Source organism: Neovison vison, chromosome 7 (genome assembly GCF_020171115.1).
Source record: "Neovison vison isolate M4711 chromosome 7, ASM_NN_V1, whole genome shotgun sequence".
NCBI classification, from domain to species: domain Eukaryota; kingdom Metazoa; phylum Chordata; class Mammalia; order Carnivora; family Mustelidae; genus Neogale; species Neogale vison.
The window spans coordinates 194,855,999-194,867,315 of NC_058097.1; the positions used below are offsets into that span (position 1 = coordinate 194,855,999).

General features: G+C 40.2%; 1 protein-coding gene across 1 annotated transcript; it reads right to left on the reverse strand.

Moving 5' to 3' along the window:
* Window positions 1-6,031: 6,031 nt before the first annotated feature.
* On the reverse strand, window positions 6,032-6,985 carry LOC122914492 (olfactory receptor 5B12-like). The gene has a single exon (XM_044261107.1). It carries the CDS (start codon window positions 6,983-6,985, stop codon window positions 6,032-6,034), a length of 954 nt encoding a protein of 317 aa, XP_044117042.1.
* Window positions 6,986-11,317: the final 4,332 nt, after the last annotated feature.

The following is an 11,317-nucleotide window of genomic DNA, read 5'->3' on the forward strand; positions in this document are numbered from 1 at the left end:
TAATCATGAAAGGGAGACTTGATGTTTAACAGAATTTGGGGAAAAGCCTTCTAAACGAGGTTTCCTGTAATCTTTCTAGAATATCAGAGCTATAAAGTGTTCCTCCTCCCAGATAGAAAGATATATACATGCAGGCAAACGTGTACATTTACAAATAAATGGATTCATAGATACATGGATGCGTATGTGCAGTCAAGCACATTTGGGAAAAACTAAATATTCTCTCTGTGATCCACAGTGGAGATAAACAAAAGGACTTTAGATGATGAAGGCAGCTCTTCCAGAATATTGCCTGACCTTCCATATTCTGTTCTTTAAGGATAAAATGAAATAAGGGTACATAGGATCCAGATGTGCATAATTTCCTAGAAATGAAAGTGACTGGTAGGTGATGTCTTCATAGTACCTTGATGTGCATGGGAAAGAGTGTGTTGGTGTTCAAGAAGAATCAGCTTTTAGAAAGCCATTCTTGGGATAAGACAAGATGAAGAGGAACTCTGGAAAGCAGGGATACTTTGGAATTATTCTAAGCCAGAGTCTTGCACAGAAGGACCAGGATCCTTTTCTGCACTCTTCTCTTTACTCAGAGGCCATTCTTGCCTGATTGAGCCAGATAATTTAGTGCCCTATAGTATGTCTTAAGATAATGGGTCCCCAAGAGGAGGAATTTCCTCAGTGGCCTTTCTTAAACCAAAAAACTAAAAAATACTGGGGCAAAATTTCCTGGGTTGATCAACTGTGACAAAGTTAGCAACTTTTCACACTATAATCATAGACAATTGTCATTTTGGGGCCACATGTTGTATCCTCGTTCCTACTTATACCCAACCCATAGGAACCTGTGGATAGGTTTTGACAAATTCAATCTGTGGGAAATGTTCATGCCAGCTCAGGGGTCCCAGAAGGTGTAGACTGCATTAAAATTACCCTCCTCTCGGCAATTGCAGTCTGGTTTGCAAGGAGTAACAACTCAAACTATGAGGTCTTCATGAGGAATAAAGACTTTCACTGTCATCTAGATTGAGAGTATCTAGCACTATTACAGTAAGAGTCTTCAATGGATGCCAGTTCTTGTCCCCTCTGCTTTTCTTTCTGGCTGTCAGACTACAGAGTAGAAAAAACTGGGTCATTATTTTTTTTCTTTTATTTTTAAAAAGATTTATTTATTTGAGAGAGAGAGAGAGAGAGAGAGAGAGAACACAACTGTGAGGAGGGATAGAGAGGAGGAAGAAAGAGAATCTCAAGCAAACTTCCACTGAGGATGGAGCCCAATGCAGGGCTCAATCCTAAGATCCTGAGATCAAGACCTGAGCTGAAATCAAGAATGAGCCACTAAACTGACTGAGCCACCCAGGTGCCCCTGGTCATTTTCTTCTTCTTTTTTTTTTTTCTATTCCATATTCACCAGTAGAAGTTTTCTTATAAGGATTAGTCATCCTGTTATTTAATGTTTCCATATGTTATACTCAAACTGATTATTTTTAATTTCTTGAATTTTATATCATCTGAAATGCCTCAAAAGGTTTCAGGATGGGATGCCTGGGTGGCTCAGTTGGTTAAGCGGCTGCCTTGGTTCGGCTCAGGTCATGAACCTAGCGTCCTGGGATCGAGTCCCACATCGGGCTCCTTGCTTGGCAGGGAGCCTGCTTCTCCATCTGCCTGCCACTCTGTCTGCCTGTGCTTGCTCTCGCTTCTCTCTCTATGACAAATAAATAAATAAAATCTTTAAAAAAAAAAAAGGTTTCAGGATGACAGGTGGGCTCTATCGTAACATGTAAGCATTGGGTTCAGTTAATGAGAAGAAATATGGTTTGTACTTTCATAGGATGAGAGAAGAAAGAACATTGGGGGGTGATCTGAGAGATGCCCTGTATTTGGGCGCATAAAATGAGCAAATCTTGAGTCCTGTAATTAGCCATTAGGGACCTAGCTCTTGGTGTTGACCCATTTACTCAATCTCAGTTCATTCACTCATTCATTTATTCACTCATGTAGCCATCCAGTCACACATCCCCTCACTCACTAGTTTAATTTTTCACTGAATAAGGATTTAATGGTTCCTATTAAAAATCAAGCCTGGTACTTTCCAGTTTGGCGACCATGGCAAGATGCCCTTCAATGGACGAATGGATAAGGAAGATGAATACAAATCCCATATACACTATGGAGTATTATGCCTCCATCAGAAAGGATGAATACCCAACTTTTGTAGCAACATGGACGGGACTGGAAGAGATTATGCTGAGGGAAATCAGTCAACAGAGAGAGTCAATTACCATATAGTTTCACTTATTTGTGGAGCATGACAAATAGCATGGAAGACATGGGGAGTTAGAGAGGAGAAGGGAGTTGGGAGAAATTGGAAGGGGAGGAACCATGAGGGACTATGGACTCTGAAAAACAATCTGAGGGGACTGAAGTGGCCGGAGGGTGGGAGGTTGGGGTACCAGGTGGTGGTTATTATAGAGGGCACGGATTGCATGGAGCACTGGGTGTGGTGAAAAAATAATGAATACTGTTACACTGAAAATAAATAAAAAATAAATTTTAAAAAAAGAAAAAAAATCAAGCCTGGTAGAGATGAGAGGGCAGAAGTATGAACTAATACTGGTCCTCAGGGTATACAAATCCCATCCGATGCCAGGTCCAGGGGTCATCTTTTAACCTGTAGAAAATTCCCTCCTGGCCTGATTAAACCTGAGTGGCCAAGGATATTATTTCATTCTTCTGTGGCTCAACTAAAAAGATTTCCCCTCACCGTTGATCTGGAATTCAGTGTCTTGTTAAAATCAAGTCAGAGTTACTAGTTTGGGGGAAGGCTTGAGTTCATTCAGCTATTCCTAATGCTTCTGTTTCAGTTCACTCAGGCTGCTGTAACAAAGCATCATAGATTGGGTGGTTTATAAACAACATAAATTTACTTCTTTTCACAGTTCTGGAGGCTGGGAAGTCCAAGGTCAATGCACTGACAGGTTTCATGTCTGGTGAAAGTCTGTTTCCTGGTTCAAAGATGGCTGTCCTTTTTGCTTCTTCATTACATAGTTGAAGGGACAAAGGACTTCTCTGAGATCTCTTATTTAAGAGCATTAATCACCTTGACCAGACACCTAAACTGCCTTCTCTGAAAGATGCATCTCCTACTACCATCACATGGGACGTGAAGATTCAGTATATGAAAGTTGGAGGCACACATTCAGTCTGTAGGAACTCCCATTCTCCAAGACAATCTGACAGAAACTTTTAGTTATATGCATTTATTAAAAATTTTTTATTAAAAGTTACAGAAGCATTTTTTTTAAAGATTTTATTTACTTATTTGACAGAGCGAGATCACAAGCAGGCAGAGAGGCAGGCAGAGAGAGAGGAGGAAGCAGGCTCCCTGCTGAGCAGAGAGCCCGATGTGGGCCTCAATCCCAGGACCCTGAGATCATGACCTGAGCCGAAGGCAGTGGCTTAACCCACTGAGCCACCCAGGCGCCCTACAGAAGCATTTTTGAGAGGTGATGAATTGCTACATTATTCCACTGCTGTCCACCACAGGGTGTTAGACGTGGTTAAATCATTATCTAAACCTGCCTGCTGAATGTGCTACACAGCTGCTCTGACTCATACATCACACCAGCCCACCAGGACTTCGAAGGTCAGGGAATGGAAGTTTCTGGGCACATGATCACCTTTTACTGTCTTTCCTATTTCTTTCCAGTGAAGTGATGAGACATTTGGGATCTAGTGAAGGTGCGCACATCCAATGTCCAGGTTCTCAGTCATCCATTTTCCCAAAAGTAGATGTTCACTGGAGCACGCAGGGTTCCCAGCTAAGCTGCTTTATCTAAATGAGTATGTAGAATAAAATTTCTAGAAAACAGGAATGACAGACCTCCCCAGATAGCAAGGGTTTCATTTTTAACAGTAGCAACGTATGGTCAGAATACATGGTCTCTGCTCTCCTTTACATACCTCTGATGGCTTCAAAGACCAACATTGTTTAATGTGCTCCTGCTTAGAGCTGTGATGGGCATGGGGATTTAGGGTCTTCAGAATGTCAATATTGAAGGAGATTTAAACAGTTTCAGGGAGATGTCGATCAATATTATTGTGACTTTTCATGTCACTTTGTGTCCCAGTGCTTTCGTTACAAAGATAATTGTCTTGTACTGAGGAGACTAGTGGCCCTTGATAAAAAAGAAATATTAAAAAAAATTTTTTTTATCTTTTTTTTATTTTTTAGAGAGAGAGAGAGAGATCGAGAGAGTGAAGGGAGGGGCAGAGGGAGGAGAGAGAGAATCCTAGGCAGACTCCCCCTGAGCATGGAGCTTGACATGGGGCTCAATTCCATGACCCCGAGATCATAACCCAACTGGAAATCATGAGTTAGATGCTCAACGAAAAGGGAAAGAGAAAAATTCTCTTCGGAGAATAATATACTTTATGCTCACTACATTGTATTGTGGGGTTAAACAGTTGTTAGCTGAGCTAAACTGGAAAGGGTTTGTTTTGGAGTCCCACAGACTTAGGTTCAAAATTCTCACTTTGCCACCCTCTGCCTCTGTCTGAACCTCCATTTCCTCCTTTCTATATGGCTGATCCCCTCAGAGGTAGTGTGGTATCTGAATGAGTTCACACATACAGATAATGAGCAGACACTAGATGCTGAATAAATATTATCTCTTTTCTTTGGTCTCAATCCCCTCTTTGTGCCAGGCTTTGAAGAAATGACTGAATTTGACAATCTCTTGGTGTTCAGGTCTTATCCTTAAATCCATCCAACCTACACTGTGGAGGTGGATTCAGGCAGTGGTATTTGAAAAATCTCCTCTAGATTATTATCATGGGCAGCCAAGGTTGAGAACCCCTGTTCCAGATTAGTGTTTCTAGGGTGAGTCTTGTGGTTTCCAAACCTTTCAGAGTCACCAGGAGGACTTGCTAGTTCACAAATAGTTGTGCTATACTCCTAGAGTTTCTGAAGCTGTTGGTCTGGGGTGGGGGATTTCTATAATTGGCTCTCATAAAAAATTCCAGGTGAAGCTGATGTTGCTGGTCTTGCAAGAGTGCTTTTGAACTGCTGCTCTAGGGAAACAGTTCTCAAAGTGTGACCTGCTGACCTAACTCATTTGAAATACAGGAGAAACTTGTTAAGAATCCAGGCAGTCCTCCCTATCCATAGTCTCTTACATGAACTTTATGAAAACTCAGTTAAGGGACAGGTATGGATATATTTTAATGTTCTGAACTGTTTTTCTCTCTGAAATGCAGGGACTAAATAGATTAGGCTCAAATAGTATCCCTTATTATCAATGTTCACCACTGGCATTTTTGCTAAGTTCAGGATCCAGATATATGTGGATAGTGGGGGATAATTCTACATATTTCTAGGCTATACCAGTAATATACTAAATTAGATTATCTGGATAGCTCCTATAATTCTACCTTTCCATGTCTCTCAAGGTAATTTTTAAGAGCATGAAAATCTGAGAAACATGCCTCTATATCATGTACAAAAATCATTGTTATTTTAAAAAATAGTGATTAAAAATGTAATTCTGGTATCATACACTTAAGAGATTCATCTGCAAAGCTCTTTAGACCAAGGTAGTCCAAGATTTTATAGTATCCAGGACTATAATCTTCATTTTAAGATAGAAGCAACATCCTCATTCTGGAAAAAGATATCCAAAATTTTTCCTACCCTCTCATATTCCCAAAGCATGAACAGAACCAGTCTCATTTGGAAGGGAACTTCTTAGGGAAATGAAAGACAAGAAAGAATTAAAATTCACGAAAATATTCTTAGTACTAGAAGTCCAATAGAAATATCACATGGTTTGCATGTTATATTTTTAAAGAATTTTTTATTTATTTGAGAGAGTGAGAGACAGCATGAAAGAAGAGAAGGTCAGAAGGAGAAGCAGACTACCCATGGAGATGGGAGCCTGATGCAGGACTCGATCCCAGGACTCTGGGATCATGACCTGAGCTGAAGGCAGTCGCTTAACCAACTGAGCCACCCAGGCACCCTGCATGTTATTTTTAACTAGTAGGCTAAACCCAGTGAAGACTTTGCTTTTCCAACCACCTTCTGAAATGCATTCTTGACCTCTTTGTTCCTTAGGCTGTAGACCAAAGGGTTTAGCATGGGGATGACCATAGTGTAGAACACTGATGCCATTTTGTCTGTGTCCATGGAATGACTAGAACTTGGCTGTAAGTACATGAAGATGATTGTCCCATAGAAGATGGAAACAGTGGTCAGGTGAGACACACAGGTGGAGAAAGCCTTCTTCTGTCCCTCAGCTGAGCGCATCCTCAGGATAGCAATAAAAATGAGCAGATAAGAGTTCAAGATAACCAAGAGGGTGAAAAAGACATTGAATGCTGCCAATGTGAAGAGGACAATCTCATTTATGTGGATATCAGAGCAAGAGAGAGCCAGCAGTGGAGGAATGTCACAGAAAAAGTGATTAATTATGTTGGAATGACAGAAGGAAAGGTGGAAGGTGAGGGCAACATGGATGGAAGATTGTAATAGTCCACAGATGTAGGAGCCAGTGACCAGGGAGGTACACATAGCACTTGTCATGGTGGTGGTGTAATGTAGGGGTTTGCACACGGCTGCGTGGCGGTCGAAGGCCATTGAGGACAAGAGGAAACTTTCGATAGTGGCAAAGGCTGAAAAGAAGAACATCTGGGCAGCACATGCATTGTAGGATATGATTTTATCTCCTGTGGAAAACCCCACCATTACCTTGGGAGTGACAGCTGAGGCATAAACACAGTCCACAAGAGAGAGGTTGCTGAGGAAGAAGTACATGGGAGTGTGAAGACGAGAGTCCAACAGGATCAACACAATCATCCCAATGTTCCCAACCAGAATGATGAAGTAAATGATGGTGAAGACCATAAATAAAGGAACTTGCAACTCTAGGGCATCTGTTAACCCCACAAGAATGAATTGAGTCACCTCTGAAATGTTCTCCATCAAAATCATTTGGGAATCATCATAAGAGGCACCTATGACAAGATAAGCACACACAAGATAATTCTATTTGATCCCTAGCATAGGAGCTAACTGTGAACAGGGTCTCAGTCAGCTTTCTGTCAAGAGCAGGAGCCCATGTACAACAAGTTTGACTGAACACTGGGGAGGGATGGGTTGAGCGAGGCTCTTCATCTAGAAGTGATGTGGAAGGACACTGGAATATCCTTGCTGACTGTGCTGCCACAAGGGGACTACAGTATGATCCTGAAGGCACATTTCAGCTCACCTACACTATGGTATATACTATTACAGTAAACCAATAGGATTAACCAATAGGACTCTTTCCCACTAACTTGCCATACCTTGCAAACACTCCTGTTACAAGTACATAAAAGCTTAATCAACAGAAAGGAAAAGAAAGTCATTGGCATATGATACAACAAGCTTCATCAAATACATTTCCTGTCTCTGAGGGACCTCTCACTGACTTGTTCATAATAGCTGAAGATATACAGTGATTTGGGACCCTGCTCTACTCTAATTCATGAGGGCCCTTAATTGGGTACTCTATTCTTAATTGGGTAGTGTTCCACATTACCATTGGCCCCTGAAGGAAACTTCATGATTTCTGGCACATTCTTAGTGATATTTTGGCATCTTTCAGGAGCTCTAAAAAAGGAGGATTGTTTTTCAAAAGGTGGAAGCAAAATTTTAGTTGTTTTCTATCTTTGTCACAGTTTTTATTTTTCTCCTAGGCTGATGTTTCCCATCTCCTACCACCATCCATGTCTTTGCTTTATTCATGGGAAGGGAGCACTGGGGGAGATGGAAGAGTTAACTTTCATTCTCACCTAGAGACTTTGCATCCTCAGCCAAGCCGTGGAGGTCCATCCCTGTTATTTGGTGTATCTGGTTGTGCTTACCTCCAGTGGCAGCTTAGCTAACAGCTTACCATGGCTGCCATGGGTATAAATATGAGAAGCCCTCTTCAACCCAAGAGACATTTTTGATTCTGGAATCTATCACATTCATTTCTACTGGATTAAAAAATCCTTAATATTAAAGGAAGGAAATGATATAACACTGCCTTTAAAATTAGCCTAGTGCTATTATCCAAAAGATATGTTCATTATAACATATTCCTAAAGTAGAGGTATGTATTTCCAGGGCACCTTGGAAGTAGAAAGGGTGTATGGAGAAAATGCTCTGGAGATTATTACTCCTGAGTTGTGGCTTTGGACACACAAGAAATATAATAACAATTTATTAGTTGTTATAATAACAAATAGTTACGTAGTACTTACTTTGTATCTGGAAACTGTTCTAAACTAGTCACATATATTAACTCATTTAGCAACTTTGGGAGGCAAATACTATTCTTACCCCTACTTTTACTTTAAATAGAACTGAGGCTGAAAGAAGTAGGTTACTTGCCTAACTTTTGCAAATCTGGTGGTAGAACTGGGATTTGAACCCAGCTAATATTGTCTAAGATCCATAATACTAAGCCATCCTCTCAAAATAGTGGATCAAGTTAATCATATTTCCTGAGGTTCAGGATCCTGATCTTTCAAGTGGGAATAATCACAATTTTCATCTTTTGAGGTAGATGAATGGAATAACTTAGTTCATACAAAACACTTAAAATAATGTCAATTATACAACAAGTACTGAAGTAATTCAAGCTTTAATACCACTATTAGTATACTAGGCAGAAGAAGCATCATGGATAAAAGCACAAATTGGCAAGCACCATTGTATAAATAGGCAATTATAAATAGAGAGGTATTGGTAATTAGCAAAATACATGGCACAATCAAAATCTCAATTAAAGAGTGATGTGCAAAAGTAGTTGGTAGGAATGAGACTGATAGAACTGAACCTTAAAAGAAAGAGTAGAAAAAATGCATCAGATGATAGATCTAATATAATAGTTTAAAAGAAGAGCATAAGGTGACTATTTATGCAATATATAATAGAGGCATATAAGTATAGATAAATGTCATTCACTGATTAGCAACCCAGATGGGCTGTAATCTTGGGGACGTTACATACACTCTGAAAACCCTCAGTATGTTGTCTGTGAAAGACCTAGTTCATGTAATGCCCAATGTATCTATTTTACATAGCTAAAAATTTGAAATTAAATTATTTATGGAGCTCTACCATCACAATGCCTGGCACACGGCATGTATACAATGATAATTCCTTCCTGTTCTCTTCATAGCTGGCTTTGCACATAAGCCCCCTCTGTACCAGCAGCTGGCATTACATAATGAAAAACAAGATTCCTGATTTTTTAAAGGGGTAGAGTCAGTCAGCTCTAGAAGTTATCTCCCCAAGGTGATAAATGCTTTTATAAAAGCATGTATAAAGTATGAAAAAATGATTGTAAAAGTGCCTAGAATGTGTCAGAACACCTTACTAACAAGAGACTTGTTCCTCAAATTTTTTCCTCTCAATTCTTAAATGTCTGTGCTTGCTAGAATTTCCAAATTTGGCCCAAATACACAAAAATGTGAATCCAATTGCACTTATTTTTGAGAAAAAAGTAAATTTCTGTAACTGATGTACCAAGAATGGCCAACGTATTGACCAAATATCTCTTCTATACTGTTTGTAGGTATAATAGGATACAAAACAGCTTCTTTTGATGCAGGAGTTTGAGATGTAGGGGTATGGGTACGACTGTACCACAAATACACACCCAATTCTGAATATGAAAGTTCTCTGAAAAGCTTAAAAGATGCTAACATTCTAGTTAAGCAACCTGAGCCATTACTTTCCATGGTCTATCTCTTCTCTTGGTTATGCAGGATATTAAGCCATTAATACTAAAAGTCCAAACTTTGACATTTCCAAAGAAAATGACTTTATGCTCAAGATGCCCAAAGAGATGTTAAAAGTTCTACAACACCCGAGATTCAGAAAGGAAGATATATTTAGCATGCTCTACATAAAAGGAATAAAGAGGCGTGGTCTCCTTTTTTGACTCTGTCACCCCAACCACTCATTTAAGACATCTGATTGCAATCAGTGGAAAGAGTGTTGGATGACCAGCCAAATTTGTTTTCCACATTTGTAAAATGAACATGGTTAGATCCTCTAGAGCCCTTTCCTTTCTAATCGGCTACAGTTGTGTGTTTTCTTGATACTTACTTTTGTCCTAGGAACAGACAAAGGAGGGTACAAGGTAGGGAGTATGGAAAACCGTCATGGCCACACTGTTGACCAGAAGTCCACATCCAGGAAAACATCATGCTAGAGAAGCTTCTTCCCTGCCTGTGGAGCCCTGTGTTGTGGAACATAACTTGTGCTCTTACAAATATCAGGGTTGACACATGATCTCAACACGATCTTTTCACACTAAAGATCTCGGGAGAATGTAAGGGTTGTGTGAGTGGATATCTCAGGAGGCTCCAGATCCAGGATTAGCCCCCTGACCTGAATCTGATGGGAGTTATCAGAGGATCATGTCTGGGTGTATTTTTAGCTGATAGTGTTTTTGAAGGCACGGGGGAATGGACGCTTAGAGAGAGGAGCCGCCAATCAGCAAATTAGCAGTACCATAGCCATGCTAGGCAACAAAAATAAAAACCTCACTAAGATCTTGGCTTAGGTGATGTTGGGAACCCACGCAAGCTTTCTCAAATCTACATCTTTCTTAAAGGCCTACAATTGTCTCCAGGAATGTTATTTATTTATATTTTAAAATTAGTTTTTGAAGATTTTATTTATTTATTTGAGAGAGAGAGTGGTGGAGAGAGGCCGAGGGAGAGGGGGAAGGAGAGTCTTGAGCAGACTTTACACGAGCTCAGGACCCAGCATGGGGCTTGATCTCACAATCCTGAGATCATGACCTGATCCAAAGTCAAGCCCCAGACACTTAACCGACTGAGCCACCCAGGTGCCTCTGCAGGAATTTTTTTTTAAACAAAATACTCATTTATCTTATCCTACAGAACTGATTTAGGGCTATTTCGGGGGGAATTTCCCTCTCTACTTTTGGAACTAAGGGTGTGGATCCATTCTTTCTTCTGTATAGTCATCTTTGACCAGAAACAAGCACCAGGCAGAATTATGTCTCCTTCATCAATGACGTGCAATATAGCTGGTGCAAAGTTTGAGCTGTGCAGTCATGGGGCCCACCTTCAGATTCTAGTTCTGCCACCGATTGCAGGGTGACCCTGGCCAAGTTATTCAGTTTGTCAAAACTTCAAAGTATCACCTATAAAAAGAAAGGCAATACTATACCTCATAAGAGCATCCTAAAGATTAAATGAGATGTCTAACACATATCAAGAGGTCAATAATTTTAATGTTACAACTTTATCATTAGTA